This window comes from Gopherus evgoodei, chromosome 3 (assembly GCF_007399415.2).
Source record: "Gopherus evgoodei ecotype Sinaloan lineage chromosome 3, rGopEvg1_v1.p, whole genome shotgun sequence".
Classification (NCBI taxonomy): domain Eukaryota; kingdom Metazoa; phylum Chordata; order Testudines; family Testudinidae; genus Gopherus; species Gopherus evgoodei.
The window spans coordinates 29265351-29292649 of NC_044324.1; the positions used below are offsets into that span (position 1 = coordinate 29265351).

The 27299-nt window shown below is 41.4% G+C and overlaps 1 protein-coding gene across 1 annotated transcript; it reads right to left on the reverse strand.

Annotated features, from left to right (window-relative positions):
- Positions 1-18831: 18831 nt before the first annotated feature.
- Positions 18832-26969, reverse strand: TDRD15 (tudor domain containing 15). The gene is made up of 4 exons (XM_030558430.1): positions 26958-26969; positions 24803-26416; positions 20011-24745; positions 18832-18902 (listed from the first exon to the last, which is right to left on the reverse strand). Exons 1-4 carry the CDS (start codon positions 26967-26969, stop codon positions 18832-18834), a joined length of 6432 nt encoding a protein of 2143 aa, XP_030414290.1.
- Positions 26970-27299: the final 330 nt, after the last annotated feature.

Sequence of the window (27299 nt, forward strand, 5' to 3'; positions counted from 1 at the left end):
TTTCTAGTTTACGCTAGAGGAAGAAAGGGAAATAAGCACTGTTGCTAGGCAGACTTCAGGAGGCAACAGAGAACCTGCAGTTCAGACAATAAGCACCGGAGGGCACCCCAACACAAGAAAACAAGAACCATGCCTAACAGGACAAAAATGGAGGCCGAAGAATAAATCAAAGATGCCGAGCACAGGCGAGAGATGGAAAAAAACAAACAGGAACTAGAAATAAAACAAAAAGAGATGGAGATGAAAGAAAAGGAAGAAAGCATCAAATTGGCAGCCTACAAAAGAGAACAAGCAGCCAACGAGGCAGCCCACAAAAGAAAACTAGAAGAAGAAGAGATGGCCCACAGAAGGAAACAAGAAGAAGAAGAGGCAGCCCACAAAAGACAGATAGAACTCCAGAGGGAGGCACACCGCCAGACCCTGGAATTAGAAAAGGCTAAGCAACAGGCTCCAGCCAATCCTAACAACCCTTCGCCAATTATGATTCCACAGCACAGGAAATTTCCCACCTACAAGGCAGGTGATGACACCGAGGCCTTCTTGGAAAATTTTGAAAGAGCCTGTCTTGGGTACAGCATCCCTGAAGACCAGTACATGGTTGAATTGAGGCCACAGCTCAGTGGACCTTTAGCAGAGGTGGCAGCTGAAATGCCTAAGGAGAACATGAATGACTATAAACTTTTTCAAACCAAGGCCAGATACAGAATGGGGATAACCCCGGATCATGCCCGTCGGCGCTTCAGAACCCAAAAGTGGAAACCAGATGTGTCATTTCCCAAAAACGCCTACTACGTTGGGAAAAATTATGAGGCCTGGATATCAGGACACAATGTTAAAACCTTGGAAGAACTGCACCTCCTCATACAAATGGAGCAGTTCTTGGATGGTGTTCCTGAGGACACCACACGGTACATACAAGATGGAAAACCAAAAATCTCGCTCAGGCGGGGGAGATTGGAGCCAGATGGATGGAAGTGGCAGAAAGCAAGAAAGCTACGGTCAAGGGGAACGAATACCCCAGGGGGCACACCGACCATAAACCCTACAACCGAGGACAGCCAAAGACCCCACATACAACCCAAGTCAAGCCACAGACGCCTTATTCGTCCACCTCACCAGTCTCCAGTAACTCACCTCGGCCCAGTGACCCATCAGATGGAAGATGCTTTAAGTGTAATGAACTGGGACATATCAAGGCCAACTGTCCAAAGAACACCATGCGAGTGCAATTCATTACACCACCATCACACCAAAGATCCCCAGGCCCAGATGCCTCTCAAATACCCTTAGAGCGGAGGGAAAATTTGAGAGTGGGCGGAAAGAAGGTTACTGCGTGGAGAGACACGGGGGCACAAGTGTCAGCTATCCACCAATCCTTCGTTGACCCCAAATTCATCAACCCAAAGGCCAAAGTTACGATTTACCCCTTCATGTCACAAGCTGTAGACTTGCCTACAGCTGAACTGCCTGTCCAGTACAAAGGCTGGTCAGGAATGTGGACTTTTGCAGTCTATGACAATTATCCTATCCCCATGCTACTGGGGGAAGACTTGGCCAACAAGGTGAAGTGGGCCAAGCGAGTGGGAATGGTTACACGTAGCCAAACCAGGCAAGCTTCCAGACCCATTCCTGTTCCTGAGCCGTCCACAGACGCCCCGTCTGTGTTACCAGATATCCAGACAGAGGTAGTGGACACGGATTCCATGCCAACCACTGAAACAGCCGGAACTGGCAAAAGCAACAGACAGCCATACCCAAAAGGCTCAGCCAGAGCCTGAAATACCCTCAGGTGCACCAGCGGAGAGCGCTTCACCAGCAACGAAACAACTCCATCATCTACATCGCTTCCAGAGGGACCAAGCCCAAGTCCACAGTCTGAGGAAGAACTGGTAACCCCAGCCTCAAGGGAACAGTTCCAGACTGAGCAGGAAGCAGATGACAGCCTTCAGAAAGCGTGGGCGGCGGCACGGAGCACCCCACCGCCCCTCAGCTCTTCTAATCGATCCCGGTTTGTTATAGACCAAGGACTTTTATACAAGGAGATTCTTTCTGGTAGACACCGGGAAGAATGGCAGCCGCAAAAACAGTTGGTGGTTCCAACTAAGTACCGGGGGAAGCTCTTAAGCTTAGCCCATGATCATCCCAGTGGCCATGCTGGGGTGAACACAACCAAGGACCGGTTGGGGAAGTCCTTCCACTGGGAGGGGATGGGCAAGGATGTTGCCAAGTATGTCCGGTCTTGTGAGGTATGCCAAAGAGTGGGTAAGCCTCAAGACCAGGTCAAGGCCCCTCTCCAGCCACTCCCCATAATTGAGGTCCCATTTCAGCGAGTAGCTGTGGATATTCTGGGTCCTTTCCCAAAAAAGACACCCAGAGGAAAGCAGTACGTACTGACTTTCGTGGACTTTGCTACCCGATGGCCGGAAGCAGTAGCTCTAGGCAACACCAGGGCTAACACTGTGTGCCTGGCCCTAACAGACATTTTTGCCAGGGTAGGTTGGCCCTCCGACATCCTTACAGAGTCAGGATCTAATTTCCTGGCAGGGACCATGGAAAAACTGTGGAAAACTCATGGGATGAATCACTTGGTTGCCACCCCGTATCATCATCAAACCAATGGCCTGGTGGAAAGGTTTAATGGAACTTTGGGGGCCATGATACGTAAATTCATCAACGAATACTCCAATAATTGGGACCTAGTGTTGCAGCAGTTGCTGTTTGCCTACAGGGCTGTGCCACATCCCAGTTTAGGGTTTTCACCGTTTGAACTTCTGTATGGTCACGAAGTTAAGGGGCCATTACAGTTGGTGAAGCAGCAATGGGAGGGGTTTACGCCTTCTCCAGGAACTAACATTCTGGACTTTGTAAGCAACCTACAAAGCACCCTCTGACACTCTTTAGCCCTTGCTAGAGAAAACCTAAAGGATGCTCAGGAAGAGCAAAAGGCCTGGTATGACAGACATGCCAGAGAACGTTCCTTCAAGGTAGGAGACCAGGTTATGGTCTTGAAGGCGCAACAGGCCCATAAGATGGAAGCATCATGGGAAGGGCCATTCATGGTCCAAGAGCGCCTGGGAACTGTGAACTACCTCATAGCATTTCCCAATTCCTCACTAAAACCTAGAGTTTACCATGTTAATTCTCTCAAGCCTTTCTATTCCAGAGACTTACAGGTTTGTCAGTTTACAGTCCAGGGAGATGATGCTGAGTGGCCTGACGGTGTCTACTACGATGGAAAAAAAGACGGTGGCATGGAAGAGGTGAACCTCTCAACCACCCTGGAACATCTGCAGCGGCAACAAATCAAGGAGCTGTGCACTAGCTTCGCCCCATTGTTCTCAGCCACCCCAGGACGGACTGAACAGGCATACCACTCCATTGACACAGGTAATGCTCACCCAATCAGAACCCCACCCTACCGGGTGTCTCCTCATGCCCAAGCTGCTATAGAACGGGAGATCCAGAACATGCTACAGATGGGAATAATCCGCTCATCTACCAGTGCATGGGCATCTCCAGTGGTTCTGGTACCCAAACCAGATGGGGAAATACACTTTTGCGTGGACTACCGTAAGCTAAATACGGTAACTCGTCCGGACAACTATCCAATGCCACGCACCGATGAGCTATTGGAGAAGTTGGGACGTGCCCAGTTCATCTCTACAATAGACTTAACCAAGGGGTACTGGCAAGTACCGCCAGATGAACCTGCCAAGGAGAGGTCAGCATTCGTCACCCATGCGGGGGTGTATGAATTTAATGTCCTTCCTTTCGGCCTTCGAAATGCACCCGCCACTTTCCAGAGGCTGGTAGATGGTCTACTAGCAGGACTGGGAGACTATGCTGTTGCCTACCTCGATGATGTGGCCATTTTTTCAGACTCCTGGCCCGAACACCTACTACACCTGGAAAAGGTCTTTGAGCGCATCAGGCAGGCCGGACTAACTGTTAAGGCCAAAAAGTGTCAAATAGGCCAAAACAGAGTGACTTACCTGGGGCACTAGGTGGGTCGAGGAATCATAAACCCCCTATAGGCCAAGGTGGATGCTATCCAAAAGTGGCCTGTCCCACGGTCAAAGAAACAGGTCCAATCCTTCTTAGGCTTGGCCGGGTACTACAGGCGATTTGTACCACACTACAGCCAAATCACTGCCCCACTGACCGACCTGACCAAAAAGACCCAGCCAAATGCAGTTAAGTGGACTGATGAGTGTCAAAAGGCCTTTACCCAGCTTAAGACGACACTCATGTCTGACCCTGAGCTCAGGGCCCCGGACTTTGACAAGCCATTCCTAGTAACCACGGATGCATCTGAGCGTGGTATAGGAGCAGTGTTCATGCAGGAAGCAACAGATCACAACTTCCATCCTGTCGTGTTTCTCAGCAAGAAACTGTCTGAGAGGGAAAGTCACTGGTCAGTCAGTGAAAAGGAATGCTATGCCATTGTGTACGCCCTGGAAAAGCTATGCCCATATGTTTGGGGACGGCGGTTCCAGCTACAAACTGACCATGCTGCGCTACAGTGGCTTCAGACTGACAAGGGGAACAACAAGAAACTTCTTCGTTGGAGTTTAGCTCTCCAAGATTTTGATTTTGAAATTCAGCACATCTCAGGAGCTTCTAACAAAGTAGCTGATGCACTCTCCTGTGAGAGTTTCCCAGAATCCAGTAGTTAAAAAGTGTTCTTAAAACGTAGAAGTCTGTTAGTTATATACTTAGTGGTATATGTAAAGGTGCATGTGTTGTATTAATTTGTTTATTCTAAAGTTCTAGAAGGAAATCGCCGCCAGTGAGCTTCCCCACTGTCTGCAATTTGGGGGGCGTGTCATAAACAGATAGCTAAGGGTTAATGTCTCTTTCCCCTGAAGCACCTGAGCAGAGGACCAATCAGGAAACAGGATTTTTTTTTCAACTCTGGGTGGAGAGAAGTTTGTGTCTGAGTTTTTGTCTGTCTGCCTGCTTTTCTCTCAGCTATGAGGAGTGATTTCTATTTCCTGCTCTCTAATCTTCTGTTTCCAAGTTGTGAGTACAGAGATCATGTATTTACATGTCTATAGTTGCTGGAGTGCTTTGAATTGTATTCTTTTTGAATAAGGCTATTTATTCAATATTCGTTTAAGCAATTGACCCTGTATTTGTCACCTTAATACAGAGAGACCATTTGTATGTATTTTTCTTTCTTTTTTATATAAAGCTTTCTTTTTGAAACCTGTTGGAGTTTTTCTTTTCTGGGAAACTTCAGGGAAATTGAGTCTGTACTCACCAGGGAATTGGTGGGAGGAAGAAGTCAGAGGGAGATGTGTGTGTGTTAGATTTACTAGTCTGATTTTGCATTCCCTCTGGGTGAAGAGGAAAGTGCTTTTGTTTCCAGGATTGGAATTACAGAGGGTGGACTCACTCTGTTTAGATTCACAGAGCTTGTGTCTGTGTCTCTCTCCAGGAGCACCTGGAGGGGGGAAGGGAAAAAGGATTATTTCCCTTTGTTGTGAGACTCAAGGGATTTGGGTCTTGGTGTCCCCAGGGAAGGTTTTTCAGGGGGACCAGAGTGCCCCAAAACACTAATTTTTTGGGTGGTGGCAGCAATACCAGGTCCAAGCTGGTAACTAAGCTTGGAGGTTTTCATGCTAATCCCCATATTTTGGACTCTAAGGTCCAAATCTGGGACTAGAGTTATGACAGTGAGCTCAGTCCTTGAGGGGACCATTTAGGGATCTGGGGCAAAAATCTCTCTGGGGATTGGTCCTGCTTTGAGCAAGCAGTTGGACTAGATGACCTCCAGAGGTCCCTTCCAACCCTCACATTCTATGATTTGTGCATATCATTTTCTATTAATGAAATGATGGACTTTATATGAGCTTGTATCCTCCAGGAGGGTGCTGGGCAGTACAAGAGGCATATTTCTGGGGGAAAGACTGGGACTGGGAGTTTGCTGGTGTTGTACTGCACTGTAATTCAGCAGTGGCTGGCTACAGCACTCCTACAGTATAGCTGGGTGTGATTTACATGCTGGAGGCAGACCAGGAGTGTTTGCTCTCACAGCAAAGCAGTGTAAAAGGCACTCCACATTGGAGAAGTGAAGGGACACAATTGTTCATCAGTCCAGATTGCACCTTGGGTAATGTCATAGTACTCTTAGGAAATCATTTCCTCATAGAGTGTGCAAACAAGAAACAAGAGTGGGCAGCTGAAGCAACTAAGACTGATCCTTTAGAACAGGGGTCAGCAACTTTTCAGAAGTGGTGTGCTGAGTCTTAATTTATTCACTCTAATTTAAGGTTTCACATGCCAGTAATACGTTCTAATGTTTTTAGAAGACCTCTTTCTATACGTCTATAATATATAACTAAACTATTGTTGTATGTAAAGTAAATGTTTCTTTAAATGTTTAAGAAGCTTCATTTAAAATTAAATTAAAATGCAGAGCCCCCTAGACCGGTGGCCAGGACCCAGGCAGTATGAGTGCTACTGAAAATCAGCTGGTGTGCTGCCTTTGGCACACATGCCATAGGTTGCCTACCCCTACTTTAGAATCACAAGTTTAAACAAACAGTGATGTAGGAGTTCCAGCCCAACTAAAATCCTACCACGCTCTTGTTCCAGAGCACACAGGTAAAGTACCTCAGCATTCTAAGGAAATGTCTCTCCAAACGATTTCTGTCAACTTCATGACACACCAAGTACACTAAAAATTCTGAAAATTCTTGATAGCTCTGCACTTCCTATAAAGCCAGGCCCACAGAGAAGCATAATGCCCCACACATGTACAGTACTCATTCAATAGGCAGCAAGAACTGTGGAAATTTTCCCAGTCACCACATCACAGAATAAAAGAAATTAGGAGCAAAAACACCTCTAACGTCAGCTACTCTACACCCCCCACTCCTCCAGGGATCAGCCCAGGGTTGTTCCCCTCAAGCACTTTGTCTAATCTAGTTTTAAATAAGCCATATAATGAGGCTTCTACAGCTTCCCTTGGGATCTTATTCTCCATTCTAATAGACCTCATTTCCAGGAAGTTTAAATTATTTTTAATTTCCTCCCATTACTCCTAGTTACTTATAATTATATTACACTTCAGGCAGCAAAACTTATTTGAAATGCAAGTCTTTTTTTAAAAAAAATCCTTTACCAATATTAATAAACTTCCATTATTTACAGAGGTTCTTCTTTTTGAAGGGAATTTAATTCTGGTGAAAGGCTCCAGAGTAACAGCTCTGGAAAGCAAAATCCTCTATTTATATCCACAAATCAGCTAAAACATCAGTGCAAGGATCCCCTACAAATGCGACCCAACCAAGAACTAGGTTTTACCACAAGGGAGACAGATTAGATCAGTCTTCAAGCCCTTTATATTTTTTTCAATTTTGGGATGGGGGGGGATTTTAAAAAGGATAATAAGAAAACTGTTTTGGTGTGTTATCTGTCATCACTACATCATATAGCTAATAGGCATTCTATTGTTATGGCTGGTTTAAATAAGAAATGGATATTTGTCACTAACCAATTTAATCCAGGGAAGTCAAGCTTAACAATGCCCCCCCCCCTCCCAAAACCCACCCTCAAAAGGTTCCTAAAGGAAAAAACAGCAATAAAATACTCTCCCCCTGAAACTGCTGTTGCTGAGATTGTCCAAGTCCAGACCTTTCCCATGACTTTGCGATTGCCGTCCCCCAAGAATTTAGGTCAGGAACTGTGCTTATGTGCAGCCCTCCCAAACGAGAAGATAGCTTGCTGGAGCTGACTTTATATTCTTGAAGTAAGGTATCCCATCAGAACAAGTTTCCTTTCAAAAAGAGAAAAGCAAAGCAAAATAGACAATCTTCCCTAAAGAGATTCTGTTTCTGCATTTTTAGAGTCTGTCACCCTACCCCTATACACAGAAATGTAGGATCCACTTTTGGGGTGAGGGACAATAATTACTCTAAAGACAACTTACAAGGTCATTATTGATAGTCAAAGCCCCAATCCTTCAAAAATGCATGTACATGCTTAACTTTATGCACTGACCTTGACAGATTCAAAAATGGGATTTAGGCAACTAGCATATGCTTTAGGCACCTAAATCCCAGAATCAAGCACCACTGGTATTTCTGAAACCCTGGGTGCCTATGTTTCTGCTTCTGCACACTACTGCTCCACTCTAAGCATCCAGAACGATGCACAAGCTGGGGCATTCCTTACCAGATCAAGCTCCCGGGGCAAGCTCAAACAAAACAGCCAGGGGACTTAGGCACCTAAAACTATTTCTAGCACGAATGAGTTAGGCAGACACTAAACTCCACGCAAAATGGCCAGAAGAGATGTTGGCACCAACCACCTTATAACACACTAGTAAGAGCAGTCATCAGGAATGTACGAGACCCAAGCTCAATTCCCCCCTCCTTCTGTGGAGAAGGGAATTGACCAGTTGGGGGACTCACTGCTCAGAAAATTCAACAGGTCTATGGGATATTCTGATGTTAGGCTCCCTCTGTCATTCCTGTTGAAGCTGTTCCACTGTGGATAAATAATGGAAGAGCCATTGCTCTACAATAGCGAGAGAGCACAAGCATGATACTAAAAAGAACAGGAGTAATTGTGGCACCTTAGAGACTAACAAATTTATTTGAGCATGAATTTTCGTGGGCTACAGCCCACGTCCGAAGAAGTGGGCTGTAGCCCATGAAAGCTTATGCTCAAATAAATTTGTTAGTCTCTAAGGTGCCACAAGTACTCCTGTTCTTTTTGTGGATACAGACTAACACAGCTGCTACTCTGAAACCAAGTATGATAATGTCTCTATAGCAGGGGTGGCCAAACTTACTGACCCTCCAAGTCACATAAGACAATCTTCAGAAGTTCGAGAGCCAGGGCATACCTGCTGGAGCTCAGGGATTCAGACCCCCCTTCTGCTGAAGCCTTGAGCCCTGGCAGCTGCACCCTGTAGGGCTGCGCTGAAGCCCTGAGAATCTCTCCCTGCTGGGCAGAAGCCAGAGGTGATGCATGGGGGCGGGGGGCACGTGAGGTCATGTGCTACCCCCCTCCACCACTGCCAGAGTTTACTGGCCATGTTCAGTCACATGGTGGCACCAGGACCTCTCCCCGCATGGCAGCTGCTGGATCTGGCAAGCTGGGAGCTGTGTCCATGGGATGTGGCAGAGGCAAACAGCTGGGAGCTGCAGGGAGCGCGACTGCTTTTGCTGTCGCCTCTCCTCAAGGAGCTAAAGCAGTGTCCGCTCTCTGCAGCTCCCAACTGTTTGCCACTGCTTCTCCATGTGGAGCTAACACCTGAGACCTGCAGAGAGGGGCCACTGAGGATAAGAAGGTGAGCATGCCTGGAGGTGTGTGACTCAAGCTCTTGCGGGAGGGAGCAAACCTTTAAATTGTCATCCCCCTCCCACAACTCTCAGCAGGCACCAGTCATCTCTGGCAGAAGCCCCTAGCTGCCCCCTCCCCCACAGTCTGGTAGGCAGAGAATGGAAGTGGAGTTGGGGGCTCCACAAGCCACTTTTTAACTGTAAAAGAGCCCTGTGGCTTGTGAGTCGCAGTTTGGCCACCCCTGCTCCATAGCTAGGTGGTTAGAACACTTGTGGGATGTGGGACACCCAGTTCCCTTGCTCCAATGGCTCACTGGAACAGCTTCTACAGGAGAGATACCCCCCAACAGAATAGAAGTTAGGAGTTTAAATACCATTATAGATCTGGATCTACATGACTTTCTAAAATATATGCTCTACTTCAACCAAAAATTACAGGTTAGATTCAGGAATCACTGGGTGAAATCCTATGGCTATACTATGGACAAAATCAGATTAAATTATGATAATAGTGCCCTTTGGCCTTAAAATCTATGGAAGAATTCTGGTCCCATTGAAGTCAATGGTAAAACTCCCATAGATTTAAATGGAGCCAGGATTTCACCCCAAGAATCTATAAATTAGACAACATTCACCCTCCACTTCTCAGTCGTTTCTGCTGGTATCTTTAGTGAATTGGTCTTACTCATTTGTCTCCAGCTTTCTAAAGATAAGACTTGAACACCACCGTATCTGAACAATGGTGTAATGAAATTTTTAAATGGAGCAGATACCAAGGGTATGTCTACACTACAAAATTAGGTTGAATTTATAGAAGTCAATTTTTTAGAAATCAATTTTATACAGTCGATTGTGCGTGTCCCCACTTAAGACTATTAACTCGGTGCAGTGCATCCACAGTACAGAGGCTAGTGTCGACTTTCGGAGTGTTGCACTGTGGTAGCTATCCCACAGTTCCCGCAGTCTCCACCATCCATCAGAATTCTGGGTTGAAATCCCAATGCCTGATGGGTCAAAAACATTGCCGCGGGTGGTTCTGGGTACATGTCATCAGGCCCTCCCTCCATGAAAGCAACAGCAGACAATCGTTTCTAGCCTTTTTTCCTGGGTTACCCGTGCAGATACCATACCACGGCAAGCATGGACCCCGCTCAGCTCACCATCACTGTACGCCTCCTGGGTGCTGATAGACGTGGTACTGCATTGCTACACAGCAGCAGCTCATTGCCTTTTGGCAGCAGACGGTACATTACAATTGGTAGCCATCATTGTCATCTCCAACGTTGTCGCCAACGGCCAACAATTATTTCGGTGAGGTCTCTCAGGGGCACCTTGAAAAGTTTAATGGAGATTCAGTCCTGTTTGGAATAGTGCGGGGAGGGATAGCTCTTTGTTTTGAGCATTGGCCTGCTAAACCCAGGGTTGAGTTCAATCCTCGAGGGGGCCATTCTGTGTGACAGTTGTGTGTGTTTCTCCTTGATGCAAACCCACATCCTTTGTTGATTTTAATTCCCTGTAAACCATGTCGTCAGTCGACCCTCTTTTGGCACTGCTGCGGGTCCCTGTTACAGCCTGTCTTTCATGCCCTTGGAGATTTTTTCCAAATGTTTGGGCATTTCATCTTTTCGAAGGGAGTTCTGCTACCATGGATTCGTCACCTGCAGATTGCCATGTTGGCCAAACAGGAAATGAGATTCAAAAGTTCACAGGCCTTTCCCTGTTTACCTGGCCAGTGCATCAGAGTTGAGAGCGCTGTCCAGAGCAGTCACAATGGAGCACTCTGGGATAGTTCCCGGAGCCCAATACCATTGACTTGCGACCAAACTACCCCAAATTCGACCCGGCAAGGTCGATTTCAGCACTAATCCCCTTGTCGGGGGAGAATAGATAATCAATTTTAAGAGCCCTTTCAGTAAAAAAAAAAAAAAAAACGGCTTCGTAGTGTGGACGGGTGCAGGGTTAAATCGATATAACGCTGCTCAATTTGACCTAAACTCATAGTGTAGACCAGGGCCAAGTACCAAGCTGAAAAGGCCAGTATGAGAACTGAACAGAATACTAGAATGAAAGCAATTTGTTTTGCTTAAGTGATGACTATCTTCCATAAGGAGTCTGTAACCAATTCTAAACTCATACTAGCGTAATTCAGGAGTAACTCCACTTAAACAGAGTTAAATTACTGTTCCACTAGTGTAAGATCTCATTATAAATCCTATATACACAGGGGAATTGGTTAATCAACCCAATCAGCCTTTATCTGCCTTTATATAATTAGTAGAACTTGGCAGGAAACAGTTTTGTGTTGCTTGAGAATTTTAAAATTTGGAATTTCTCCCCACCCTCATTTCAAATTGGGATGAAAAGTCAAAATCTTGCAATCTTCTACAAATAAACAAACCAAAACAAATTGGTCTGGGTCAATCAGATCATTTCAATCTTTTTTCTCCACTTTTTAATTTTTTAAAATATAAATTAAGTTAAATTTCAAAAGGAAAATTCATTTTGAACTGAAAAGCTGAAACTTTTCACTTGGAAAATGTTAAAACAGGACATTTTAACAATTCAAAACTTTGAGCATTTACTTGAGTTGTGAAATTGGTCAAAACTGACCCTTTCCCAAGAACAGTACTGGATTCAATTAATCTGCATTTTTTGGCCAAAAATGTTTTGCCAAAAAATTCCCCACCAGTTCCAGCGATTAGGTAAATCTTCAAGCACATTTGGCCTATGTACAATGAGTACTGGGCTCAGTACATGGCAACTGGGTGAAATTCTATGGCCTGTGTTATACAGGAGATCAGATCTAAAGCCCTTCTGGCTTTAAAATCTGACTCTAGGAACACAAATATAAATAGTCTGATCCTATAGTCTTTATTTAGAGCAAACTCCTATTAAAGCCAAATGGATAAATACCGCAAGATCAGGTCCAAAATCTGCAAGTTATTTATTCTCTCCTAACATCTCAGCACACTGATGGTTTGGGAGAACCAATTATGGCAATATATATTATACTGGAAAAACATATCTCCTGGAATGAAAGACTTGAGGGTGAGATTTTTCAAAAGTACCTAAAGGATTTAGGAACATAAATCCCAATGAAAGGCAGTGGGACTTGCACTGCTAAGTCAAGCCTTTTTGAAAATTCCATCCCCTGTGTGTGTGCATATGGGGAATTATTTTTTTTTTTTAGAAACAACAACCGCCTCTCAATTAGTGAATGTAATTGCAAATCTTAAAGGTCCTTAGATTCCTGGCCTTTTTCTTCTTAATGTTCTAACTGCATTATCAAGTCTATCATCATTTGTTTTTGTCTTTGTTCTAGAGTTAGACAGAAAAATTCTCAGGGTGCAAAGTGTGTCTCTCTTTTTATTCAAATATCTTGCTTTATAATTTGAATTCTTCATTGTTCTTTCACAATGCTAGGCCTGTCTGTAACATACTGTAGAGATTTTACTACCCATCTATATTTCTTTTCTATAACACAGTGTCACCATTTTCCAACATCAACAAGAAAAAGAACAGAATTCAAATCAAGCTCAGGAAAGTGGAAAAAACAGGAATAAGCATACCAAAAAATCACATAAGCCACACCATTTAAGATTTGCCTTACGTTCACAGAGCCACCAGATGGCAGTATAACTCAAACATGATCAGAAACAGACATTAACAAGTCTGTCTAAACTTTGCTTTATAAAACACTGCCACAAACCTCATGACAAATCAAAATTATGCTAGATAAGATTAGACTATTCTGAAACTGTAGATAAAAGAATGAGATAGATATCCTCCCTATTTGCACTATTTCAACCAAGATGTTCCCGATTACAAGTATATAGTGTAATGCATTGAGTTTCAAACTGTGGGACACATGAGGTTATAAAAGGAATAAGAATTCCTCTCAATACCTGCGTCTCCTGCTCCAATTACTACTACTGCTGCCAGACTGGAAGAACAAGGAAGGAAGGCGGGATGAGGAGTGAGGGGGTGTGGCCTCTCTTTTTGCAGATGGTGCGGGGGATATTCCCACCTGTTCACCTCTCGAGGCTGATGCACAAGCACCCCCATGGGAAGTAGTTACTCTGCCTGCACAGGCTCTTTCATAGGCATTCTGGGTATCACCCTAGAGACAGAACAACCTGTGGCCTGTGGTAATTCTGGTGGTCCTAAGGGCAGGTGCATGAGGGTTACAGCACATCTGCCTGTGTCTTGCTGTTACCACCTGCCTGGACTATGTCCCAGGCACAGGATGCTAGCAGGCCAGGGAGCAGGGGGTGCCTTGTCCAACAGGGGCTTCCAGTGTACACATTTATCGTCTCCATTTCTCTTCTGTCACTGCCACTGATTCACACCTACTCCGTCCTCTAAGCCATCCACTTGCATATCTTATCACCTCCCTGGTTCCCTTTTCTCACTATGTCACCTTCATGTCTTCTTTCATGCTACCTCTTATGAAGGTATATCTTTCTCCCTGAAAAACATGTCTATTTAAGCATGTTCCCCATTCCTTCCAACTGTTCAACTGCAACATGTTGCATGTTTGGGGAAAAAAATGGTATCTCTGTATGTGTATGTTGGAGCCCCATCCTATTGTAAAAAAAATAAATAGCTACTGGAAAACAAGCATTTATGGTAACTATTATATACATAGAATATCAGGGTTGGAAGGGACCTCAGGTCATCTAGTCCAACCCCCTGCTCAAAGCAGGACCAATCCCCACTAAATCATCCCAGCCAGGGCTTTGTCAAGCCTGACCTTAAAAACCTCTAAGGAAGGAGATTCCACCACCTCTCGGGGTAACCCATTCCAGTACTTCACCACCCTCCTAGTGAAAACATTTTTCCTAATATCCAACCTAAACCTATCCCACTGCAACTTGAGACCACTACTCCTTGTTCTGTCATCTGGTACCACTGAGAAAAGTCTAGATCCTTCCTCTTTGGAACCCCCTTTCAGGTAGTTGAAAGCAGCTATCAAATCCCCCCTCATTCTTAGCTTCTGCAGACTAAATAATCCCAGTCCCCTCAGCCTCTCCCCATAAGTCATGTGCTCCAGCCCCCTAATCATTTTTGTTACCCTCCGCTAGACTCTTTCCAATTTTTCCACATCCTTCTTGTAGTTTGGAGCCCACAACTGGACACAGTACTCCAGATGAGGCCTCACCAATGTCGAATATACTTTTGCATTGTATACAATGGGATATATTCATTATTTTGTTCTCAGAACATTTCGAGATCCAATATAGAGTTCTATCCAATGGCATGCAAAATATGATGGCTTGAGTGCTTGTTTGTATGGAGGACCATCTCTGAGTTACCAGGTCTCCAAGACCCAGATCCACATAGGCACTTAGGCATTGCAATGCCTAACGTTTAAGCTACCTAGGAATCACCAGAATAGCAATGGGATCCACAAAGCCTGGGTAGGGGCCCAGGCTTTGAACCAAAGAATGGGATCCACAAAATCCAGCATGCTATCCCATTGGAGACGTTGATGAGGGAGTGTGTCTTAAGCCTCTGCCCTTCTGATTGAGTCCAGTGCCAAAGTCCGGGTTGCACGGAGGCACCTATCTCCGCCTGCAATTTGCAGCTGTGAACCCTCTTCTGAAGTATGTTGTTTCTTGAGAGAATGAGTTAGGCAGGTATCAACCTTCACATAAAATGGCTGAAGGAGGAGGAGGTTGTAGTGGTGCTCTCCCCATAACTTTTGGCACAGTTGTTGGAACAATCACACAAGATGTGGGAGAACCAAGTTAAATTCCCCTGCACATACGAGGAGAAAAGAATTGAACATGGGGGTCTATCACCCCTAACCACTATGCTATGGGATAAGATATTCTAGTGTGGGTCTCTTTCAATCTCTCCTTTTGAAGCTGTTCCATTTTGGATAAATATTTAAATAGTCACTGCGCCACAGAGAGATAGCAAGAATGCCTATATAGCCTGATGGTTAGGGCCTCCATCTAAGAAATGGGAGACCCAAGGTGCTGCTTCGGTGGCTCTTTGAAGAATTAAAGTGGGACAGCTTCAATGAGAGAGAATGAGGTCCTACTATATCAGATCCCACTAGATGGGAGAATGCCTATTTCCATCTGGTTTGTGGATCATGCTGAGGTTTAGGCATGAGATAGGCATCTGGGAACCTGCCTGAGGCAGTGCACACACCCAGGACCAGAAACTTTAGGGGACTTTTACAGCAAAACTGTAGACACCGAGTGAGTTTAGGTGCTTTCAGGATTAGATGGCAACAAAATGGGGGCTTTGTAGATAGCAGTAGGGCCTAAAACTTCAGTGCCTAAATCCCTGATATAGGCACTGAAGTTCCTTTGTGGATCTTGCCCCAAGTGCCCTGGATGTGGAATTGCTAAATAACCTACCCTTCCCCACCCTTGCTTGGGAGCATCTGTGGTCACCAATTTGGGTTGGTGACATTTTTAAGATCAATTCAAACAGAAGATTGACTCAGGTATGCTACCAAATTAGACAGACCTCAAGATCATTTGCAACAAAAGTGAGAATGGATACTTCCACTGATGTTGGTGAACTGACAAAAGTGGCAAGGCAGTTTAAGTTTCAAGACAAGGAAAAACTCCGTAAAGATTTAATTTTCTGACTTGCCTTTTTGCTTGACCGCCACTTCCAAAGACCCTTAAGTGCCAGAATTCCTCTTCAATGAAATCCCCATATCCCCATTTTCTCTTTCTCCCTCTGTCATAAACAGATAAGAAAAGTTAATAGCACAGAAGTACTTAATATCTCTTTGACTGTAAAGGGTTAACAAGTTCAGTAAGCCTGGCTGTCACCTGACCAGAGGACCAATCAGAGGACAGGATACTTTCAAATCTTAAGGGAGGGAAGTTTTTGTGCTGTGCTGTTAGTTTTGGTGGTTGTTCACTCCGGGGGCTCAGAGGGATCAGGCGTGTAACCAGGTATCTCTCCAATACAGGCTCTTATAAGTTCAGACTAGTGAGTACTAGGCAGATAAAGCGAGTTAGGCTTATGGTTTTCTTTATTTGCAAATGTGTATTTGGCTGAAACGAGTTCAAATTGGTACTTTGCTGAAAAGATTTTAATTTGTATTTGTATACTTAGACAGGGAGGGTGTTCCCAGTGTCTACAGCTGAAAGACCCTGTACCTATTCCATTTTAAATTTACAAAGATGATTTTTATTGTTTTTTCTTTCTTTAATTAAAAGCTTTTCTTGTTTAAGAACCTAATTGTTTTTTTATTCTGGTGAGACCCCAGGGGACTGGGTCTGAATTCACCAGGGAATTGGTGGGGAGAAAGGAGGGAAGAGGGAGAGAGAGGCTGATTTCTCTCTGTGCCACGATTACTTTCTCTCAGGAAGAGTCTGGGAGGGGGAAAGAGAAGGAGGAAGGAAGGTGAATTGTCCTCTCTGCTTTGTGATTCAAGGAGTTTGAATCACACAGTGATCTTCCAGGGTAACCCAGGGAGGGGAAACCTGGGAGAGGCAATGGTGAGGGAAAGGGTTTACTTTCCTTGTGTTAAGATCCAGATGGTCTGGGTCTTGGGGGTCCCCAGGCAAGGTTTTGTGGGGACCAGAGTGTACCAGGCACTGGAATTCCTGGTTGGTGGCAGCGCTACAGGTTCTAAGCTGGTAATTGAGCTTAGAGGAATTCATGCTGGTACCCCATCTTTTGGACGCTAAGGTTCAGAGTGGGGAATTATACCATGACACCCTCCTATCGATCATCAATGAAGAGCCCCTCTTCCACTCTCTCTCCGGCCCATCATTTATCCTGCCTAAGGATTGAACACAAGTTCCCTTGGGACATGGTTCAGGTTACTCCACTGTCAACCAGGGAGGATTACCAAAATCAGCAAGAGGTAATTCCCTCTTTGGGGACTAATGCATATGCAATCATATGGTACTTGTCAGTCGAGTAAATTGCCACTTTCTCAAACATCATCTTATGAATTTCCACACTAAGACCTCCCTCTTTTTAAACAAGGCATATTAAAATTAGGCTTATACAGTATTATGAATTACTTCAGTGAAGACAATTTTTATTTAAACAAGATAAACACAGTTTACACACAAAATATATACTGAAAAACATTTTCAGAAAATAAATGCATATAATTCTAACCAGATCTGAAATGTTGGTACTTCTCCTCTTTCACATAATTTACCAACCACCTAAACCTAAGTGAACCTCAAAACGAAATTAATCAAAAGAATTTAGCCATGGCTTGCCATATCCAATGCATCAAAACCCTGGAGATTTACTATGTGTATGACAGAATGAGAGTAAACACAAGCTGTATTAATATATGCATGTATAAAATATTTGAGCATACTATGTTTTTTCTAACTAATACAACCATTTTGCTGTAATATGCATATACCATCAATAGAAAATTAAACAATTATATTGTATAAGCAATACTAGGCAATACATACAAATTAAAATATACACAAATGATTAGCAATAAAAAAGCTCTCTTATGATCAAATTTAATGAAACATAAGCTTCAGTTACATTTAGTATCAAGTTTGGCTAAAAGCCAATGGGAAAAATATTCTTTAGGATTTTCAGGCTTAAAAGTATGTCAATTCCTTTCAAATACAAACACCTGAAAACAAAGTTGATTAAGTTAAATTTAAGTTTTGCATTTTCTTCCTTCCAATACACAGCACAAATGCTACTGTAGCTGGGATAAAACAGGAAAATTAACGAGAGCTGCATAAGAGTATGCAATGCCAAAGCATGGTCAACACACTTAGGTATGGTATAAACCCTAAAATGGTTATAATCTAGATTTGGATTTAAAGGAGGTCCCGCCCCACCCCTAGTATTTTTTTTTAATTTTATATATTACACACACACACACAAACAACACTTTCCCATGTTTGAAACTTTATTAAGACATTCGGCAATCTTTTAAATTAATTTACACATTTTCAATTTCTAGAACATTTGGTTGAAATTAATAAACATTTGGAACTGCTGTTTTACAATGGCTGTCATTTGTATGCCACATTTCATAATATTTGATTGACATATTAGAATTACTTACAAATAAATTGAAAAACGTGGCCACATTAACAATATTCTAATATTGAAAAAATCCAGTAGCCTACCATAATTAACAGCTGTAGACGTGGCCAGGTCCTGTTCAGCTTTACTTAACAAAAAAAAACCCAACATAAACAAAAAAAGATAAAAATAAACTTGCTTATCCTTCCAACTTTGCAAACAAATGCACAAAATTGAAAATTACCTATGAATATAAAGAAATGATAAAAATATAAGTTACTTCAACTATGAGGAAAATGATTTTTAAGATATTCACAAGCAGATGCAAAAATATTTTATCAGATCCAGAGTAATACTATTGATATTTCGTCATGCTACACACAAATTAACAATGATGAATTCCAATGTATGTTTTTACTTTGTTATTAATAGAATACTGTAGTTTAATCTAAGTACTGAAATGGATTTTAGCATTTAAAAAGCATTTTAGACCTATTTTGAATAGTTTACCAATGGCAGCAAGAGAAGTTAAATTCTAGTTGATGTTATGAGCTTTCATATCCTTTATTTTCCCCAGGTGGCTGACATTATCCAATCCTTCTGTATCTAGAAAAATCTATAATTTCGGTATTTACATTTTTTGGGGGAAATGTATATCCCATAGTATCCAGTCCATATTTAACATACATTTCTTAAATCTTGCATGTGTATAATACAGCAGCTGCACTATTTGAAATATCTATTAAAAGATGAAACATTTTCCATTGTAATCTAACATTTTCACACACACAACAGTGAGAAGATTTACTCTTTTGGCCTCAAGTTCTTCATGCTGGGTCTCTGTCTAAATGTAAGTTTTTTAGGGAAGCTTGAGCAAAGTTTCTGCAACCATTCTGAAGGCATGAGGTGTTAATAAAAAAAAACCCAAAACAAAGAAAAAAGACCAACATTTTTACCATAGTTATATTATCGGAAATGTCCATTTGTAAAGAGTTTTTAGCATCCTTACATGAGAACTGATATTACAAAACAATCATTTTCTGAAACTGTCCCTTTTCCCCATGGAAGAAAAAATCTACAACTTCTAATATCCATTCCAATATATCAAAGACAGTAATAGGGCTAGTTTCCATCTGCCCTTATGTGCATGCAGTGTGTAGAGAAGTGGGAGTATGGAATTTGCCCCCCCCCCCACACACACACACACTGGGCATAAGGGCCAGGTAAAATTCTGGTCCCTACTTTGAGTAGGCAGAACACCATGACATGGTGCAAAGCCACTTTGCCCCCAGTTCACGCTTTTCCCTAAATGGCACCATCTAGCTCTTAAGACCTCATCCCAAACCAGGAGAAGTCAATGGAAGTCATTCTATTGAGTTTAATGTGTTGGTTCAGGCCCCTATTTACTGATCCTTCTTCTAGAAATAAGAAGTTGTTAGACACTAAAATTATGTACCTTTCCTTCATTACAAAAATAATTTGGTTTCGTGCCTCTTTGTGATAAGCCTTCCTGGGTATATAAAAACAGAAATAAAGGCCACAATTTGCACTGGCATCAAAGGGAAGTAAAACCTATTTGAAATCAGAATGAGGCCTAAAGCTTTATAATGTAAATAAACATAACTCTTGAAAACATATATTACAGAGCTGAGGTAAAAGTTCAATCTGTATTACTGTCCTGAAAAAAGTACTTTTAACACTGAAGCCTACTTACTATTCATATATTCTTTTGATGCCACCTCTTTACTAATCTTCATTTCCCTCATTCTGGTGTTCATGTCAGCAGAGTCACATGTCTCATTCATTGCTTCTGGATGCAGATTTTCAGTAAGACTTTCTGTGGAAATGGCGTTACATTTCCTATCATCCAAAAATTGCATAAATAAGTTTTTGTCACACTTAAGTTCATCGTTTGCAGTATTTTTGCCATTACTATATGAACTTGGTTTCCTCCTCGGACGTTTTCTAGAATGTGCTTTAGTGGCAGAATTACTTCTTGAAGCTGTACCACGGGCATTTCTATGTTGCAGATCTGGTGTTTGCTGCTGTGCTCTCTCTTTTTTACGTACCAAGAAACTCCTTTCAGTACAGCTATGTTTTGCTTCGGAAATTTGCAGAAAACGTGATTGCTGTGCTTCACTTTGAAGTTGTGAACATGTTTCAATTGGTTTAGTATTGTCATGTCCAAGAAGGCAGCATGTACTTTTACAGTAGGTAGCATGACCAGCTGCAACCAAGGTATCTGCAAGATTACTCTGCTCACATAGAACATCTACCTCTAGTTTCATTCCAGAACCATACTGCTTAAACTGGAAAATCAGGCCTTGTTTACATAGAAATTCCTGAAACACAAGCTTAGCTTCATCACTCCAGTGTTCCCCTTTAGCAGGAATCACACCAGATAAGAAACAAGAGTAAGATAATCGTGGTAAACAAATAAGTTCTTCTGGAACAACTTTCAGTTTGTCAATATCTGAGTAGGGAATATATGCAGGAAAGCCATAATCAATAAACATTAGAACAACAAACTGATTTGAAATTTCAGAAACTTCTACCCTGTTCCACTGTGCTTCCAACCCAAACTTGATCAAACAACTTGCACCAGGAGTGACAAGGTCCTGTGGCAAAGTTGGCAAATTGCCTGGAAGGTCGGAAAGTAGCATAAACAAGGTTTTCATAGTGTCAAATAAGTCATCTAATTGAATACAGAAGTTCGAAGGATCAGTAACTGTAGTTGCAAATCCAGGGTATTGATTACCACTTTGGAGCAGTGCCCATGTAACAGAATTTATTCTAAAAGACAGTACAGATGTCTTAGAAGCCATGTTATTTGCACTTTCTGTACAATTAGGTTTGTTGATCTTGCCTTGCCCAGAGATCTGATTCAAATATTCCAAAAGTAGAATCCCATCTACTAAGATATCTACTTCCCAGATACAAGAAGATTCCAAGTATCTCAGAAACAGGAGCTTTATTTCACGATATGCAATTTTATTTATCACACAGTCACATGACATTTTACCTGAATTTTTAATCCAAATCCATTTACACAATATGGCTTGTTTAGGAATGCACTTGATCTCATTACTGAGCATTTTTGTATTACGCACGGATACCATTTCACATCTACCACGATCCATGAAGAAAACTAACATTTTCTCCTCACTAATAAGCTTCATCACTTCTGATCGGTACCACTTCAAGGTATTTTTAGATTTTGTCAAGCATTCCAATCCTTCTTGAATATTTTCTACTGCAATCAAACGGTTTCTCTTTGCTTCTTTGGCAACCATTATATTTAAATCCGAAAATGTTTGCGTATTTCTCATTAATTTTACATGGAAATTTCTACATTTTGAAATATGAATTATTTCTGCCATTTCTAGTTGTCCAGGATTTAGCTCTTGGTTAGGGATTTTAGAGAGAATTTCAGAGGTGTTTCTAGTCTCAACAGCCTCGCATTTGTTATGAACTCTAGAGTTCTTCCTTAGTTCCTCATCTTCAGGATCTGCATTTGTGACTGGAATGTCTTGTTCTGTATTAGTTTCCATATTTAGCACTGGTGTGTTCTGTAATCCTGAGCTGTCATGTCTCTGCATTAACTCATTAACCACAGACTTTCCATCACAAATTATATCTACCTCCCACTGTTGTTCATGTTGTTGCAAAAATACACAAGTAATTTGTTTATTATTTACTTTTCCAGAAAAGTAGAACATATCATTGCTGCTCCAGCTTCCATCAGGATGAGTACTTTTTACTCTACTAAGGAAACAATGGATACTGAACCTTGGCAAAGTTAAGAACTTTCCCTGAATTTTGTAGATTTTTGAGGGACTCACAACTGCTGTATTACCATAGTCAATGAATTCTACCTCATAGGATTTTCCTGATCTAACTGTTTTAATAACTGCTCTATATAAGAAACAATCAATTACATATTCTGCTAAAACAAGATCCCCTTTCACAAGTTCATTCAGGTAATTTTCATGGTCTAAATTTATTTTTCCTTCATTTAGTTCTTCTGCAAGTTGAATGATTACATTTTCATCCTCTGCGAGCTGAATATAGAAACTAGATGGGCTATTTATATTGGAAATGTACCCTGCTAACTGAGAATTCAGCTCAATGTTACGTGGAGGAAGACTGATATATTTGGGTCTACTTACACTACCTTCTTGTAGACCTGTATAATTTAGTTTGTTGGTGCAAAATTCAGCCATAATATTTACAGGTATTTCCTGCAAATTGAAAACAGGGCAAAATAGAGATTCAGGTGTAAATATTCCATCTGCATTTTTCTCTTTGTGTTCCAAAGATATATTCATAACATTTTTACAAACTGGCTCTTTATTGCCATGGAATGTTGGTAGTGTAAAGGGCATACTGCACAATTTTTGTGGAACAAGCAGAGTTTGTTCATTATCTTCAAAATCCTCTTGAACACCAGGCTGAAAAGGTATAACTTCAGGTTTTATTTCAGTTTTCAAGGCAATTCTCTCAACATTTTTATCTTTTGTTTTATTACCTTCATCCAGTTGCACTTTGTGTACCTCCCTACTACTTTCAGCAGACTGCTCTGTACAACTTTTCATGTGCTCAAATTCCTCTGCGTACTTTTTACCATACTCAGACAATAATTTTAGAATTTTCTGATTTATCTGGATATGTCCATCATACAGTTTCACACCAATCTGGCCATCTGACTCTCTGGATACTACTACTGCCTTCAATGGTTTACCCATGAAATTCTCCTCAAACCATTTATTGACTCCTACTGGAATTTCTCTCTCTCTAAGATCTGACAGATAACATTTAATGGCTTGCATGGGTGTCAATAGTAAATCTGTGGCATGATCTGGAATAGGCATCAGTCTGTCTCTCACTACCATCTGTTTATTCCCAAAGTCCACAAAATAGGCTAGTAAATAGGATGATGATCCCATGGAAGATGCCAAAGCTCTGTAAAAGGGACCATCTTCAAAATATTTCGCTATGCATAATCGTATTTTGCTCGGGTCATATTCTGAACTGTTTGGTAGGTTACTAATCTCTGCAATCTTCTTCATCAATTTGTCTATAATTTCAGTGTTACGATTAAGCTGGCAATAAAATTTTGCAGGGCTGTATACATGTGTTATATATATTTCCTCTTCACTTCCAATTTTTATATTAAAAGACGAGTAGCAAAAACTATATAGAAAAACTGATGGTTTAAGTGCTTTTGTGAATCCAAAAAATTGGGACTGGCCATGGCCATGCTCTATGAGAAACTGATGTGCACCAATAAATGGAGTCTGTAAATCAACTAAATTACACAAGCAGTTAGGTCTTATAAGAATTAGAGCATAAATGACGCACGTCAATAGCCCACTGGAAGCAGAAATGAAGTCTCCAAAATCCTTACACGCCTCTTTAGTCCAAATGAATGGGTAAAATTGTGAGGGTTCATTTATGTTCTTAAGACTACATGTAAAAGCTTGACTTTCTAAAGTTAAAAAAACTGGAAGAATAGCTTGAAGATCCTTAAGTAAAACTCTTTCCTGATTACCATAGTCTACAAATATCACATCAACTTCCTTTCTGGATACTTGTTTCAGAAAAGCTGCTCTGTACCACTTTCCATCCTTGGAGTGCTTTGCAACACAGGCAATCTGGCCAGTTTTATAGGGATTGCTATGCACTTCATAATAAATCTGAATTTGCGCCATTAAATTCATTAGTTCTGATAATTTGCTTTGCAACTGACAAAAAAAATGGGATGGAGAAATAATATGAGAACATATGACATCAAGAACTGCTCCTGGTTTGAACATTAACTCTTTATAAGAGCCCATATGGTCATTTCTCCCAGACATTACATAATGCTTTCTGGAAAGAGTACTTTCCCAATTCGGAAAAGATTCAAGAGATTCTCTTGCCACAGAAAAAGTGTTTAATAACTGTTTGTTGTGACAGATATTTCTAGTTGCTGATACTTTACTTTTAGGTATAACGTATGTACCTCGTGTATTTATAAATTTTTTGTTATTGTTTTTTGAATTTAGGCCTTTAGAATTTTTCACAAAGTTCAAAAGAGAATCCAGTTGCACTTCCCAGTACTCAGCATATCCAGCCTGAACCATAAGTGTGACAACATCTATTTGTTCCAAGCCATCCATAAATTGTGCATTAACAATGTACTTGTCATTTTGCTTTGCAATGACATAAAACAAGAGCTGTTTGTCAAATACAACCTTTTTAAAGAAATCTGTTTCTTTTTTAACCCATACATCCTCAATGGGAAATGCATGAGCAAGTGCACAATGCATGGCAAGTGCTGGTAATTTACAAAACTCTGGAAGCAAAGTTTTCACATCATGAGCGGGTACAGTATCTGTATTTCCAAAATCCAAAAAATAAACGTTAATGTTTACACCTTCCACTTCAGTGATAAGTCCTCGATAGTACTCCATGTCTTTGCTATACCGGGCACAGCAGAGTAACCCAGGCTTTGGGTTTTCAACAATCTTATCATAAACTCCATAGCTATTATACACATCTGCAATATTTTTCATCAAGGTTTGAAACTCATTGTTGTAGTCATTAGTTTGAATCCAGAAGTTTGATGGATTCAACACATATTCAACAAAAGCAACATGAACGGAATCTATTTTCATTTCTACTGTTTTGCAATAGATTGATAAAGAAGAGTCCTTTTCAATTAAGCAGTTTCCCATTTGTTCTGTGTTTCCAATCAAACTTTCAACTGAAACACAGATCTCTTCATAAGCTTTGATGTCTCCAAGTATATTAGTGACATGTGTACTAGAAACTAGGGAACATGCTTGGATTACTTCATTCACCTGTTGTGGATATTTAGTATTAACTTCAGATTCTTGACTATATAATGTAACATAATACAAACATTCACTGGCATTGAACAAATCAATGCAGGCATACACAGCAGTCTGTCCTAATAAGGCCTGTTTAAATTCTTTTAGTTGAGAATTTCTTTTTACAGCTTCACTCTGATCACTGAAACATGACAGTGCACACTGAAATGAAATCATTGGTAAGGAAGTGAATTCTGGTTGAAGTTTTAGAACATGATTGGAAGGCACAGCTTCACTGTTGCCAAAATCCATGAACCAGACCTTTACTTGGTCATCAGAGAGGAGCTGCTGTATCACTCCCCGGTGCCACTGTCCTTTTTGTCTTTTTGCAGCACAGAGAGCTCCAAAACTATCACAACATGGAACATTTTCCCTACTGACAGCTTCATAATGCAAAGTCATTGTTGTGGTCAAGTCTTCTAGCCATTTCTGCCATTTTAGCATCTGACAATAAAATTTGCTTGGACTGATTGCAACAGTTATTTTTACCTTCTCTACACTGCCAACAGATAAAGAAGGCAGAAATCTATCCAGAATTGGCTGAAATGCTAGTAGATTTTCAGCATTGCTGAAAGAGGATGACTCTGGCCTTGTGTACTTCTGTTGCAGCAAATCTGGCATGTGTTTGCAAAGGGGCTCTTGGGGTAATTCCTTTAACATTTCTACAATAAGACGAAACGAATATCCATCAACAAGTTTTCCTAATTGCAGTTCAAGAATATCACTAGTGACTTTTGGTACTTCCAGGAGAAACAATTGGTATGGTAAAATAGCTTGCACGTGACCTTTAATCTGTAATCCTATTAGAGAAGAAAAATAATTTAGAGCTTTTGGACCCCATTTTTCCCCAACTGGAAGTATGTTTGCAAAAACACCACACATCACCTTTGGAGGCAGCTGGAACCATTCACTACATGCAGAAGAAACATTTGTTTCATTAACTATTAGCACTTTTCCAATGTCAATAAGAAACACTTCATAGATTTCCCCTCTCTTTTCCAGCACTCTTCCTCTATGCCATTCTCCATTTATGTCCTCCACCAAACAAAAGTCGCCAATGCCAATACAGTCCTTTACTTTGGATACATGCTGTATTTCCTTTTGCAATATGTGGTAATCAAAGTCGTATTCCGTATTATATTTCCCCTGAAATGTCACAAGCACTTCCTTTGGATGGCACTCTATGTGAGTTACCTTCAGATCCATGTCTAAAAATTTTGGTGGTAGAGACAAAGAATCCATTGTCTACAAAATAAAAAGATCAGTTTTGATAATCATCTAGTGTTCAATTAACTTTTTTTACATTAACAGTGTTTAATTTCTTAAAGCAATTTGTATTCAGTATATCTTTAACAATGCATTTTGCATAAAATAAACACACACAATAAACATTTACTGATTTTAATTCTAATTTTTCCACTTCTCTAGGTACATTTGGCACAACTCTCCCTCAGATGTTGTCTGCATGTACTCCTCACAAAGATTGCGTCCTGGACTTACTATTGTGCTTTCTGACTTACTTTATCACCCTACATGGAGCAATCCAGAGTGGTCCTCAAAGAGACAAAAATTCCTCATCTCTATTCATTTTATAACAGACACATTTGCAAAACAAGAACACAGGAGGCTCAGTATTTCTGCACAAAACAAGAAGTGGAAGTGACATTTCTCTGTCATTCATGTTATCTCTGCTAATTCTAAAACTGGACTGCCTTTCGCTCTGCAGGTAGTCTGGAGACATTCCAGAGCTTTAATAGTGGGACTCAAGAGCTGAATCCCCACACACCTGACAGCTCATCTGAAGGTTTGACTCTGTCGAGAAGACAAATCACAAAGATTCAGTGCTCTGTTGGAACAACTTTTTTGTTATTTACACTGAGGTATGCCCCCCTCCCCTTCCACTTCTTGCTATTGGTTTTATTTGAGGGATTTTTATTTCCCCAAGACACACATCTCTCTCTCTCCGCCCCTTTCCTCCTCCTTCAAAAGGATCAATCTGTGGTCCTATGCTTACCTCTTTTGATGGAATTACAACTTTTAGTATAGCTGCAAATGTGTTATTCTTTATAATGTACTTCCCATGTGTTTAGGAGAAATAATTGGAAGTCACAGTTCTACCAAAGGAAAA

Excerpts from the sequence above, each read along its gene's own strand:
- TDRD15 (XM_030558430.1), bottom strand. Across the intron at positions 24,746-24,802 it reads ATGGAGTTTATGATAAGATT|TACTATCGAGGACTTATCAC; the intron begins GTTGAAAACCCA and ends AAAGACATGGAG. Across the intron at positions 18,903-20,010 it reads ATCAAAAGAATATATGAATA|ATACAGAAGGATTGGATAAT; the intron begins GTAAGTAGGCTT and ends AGATTTTTCTAG.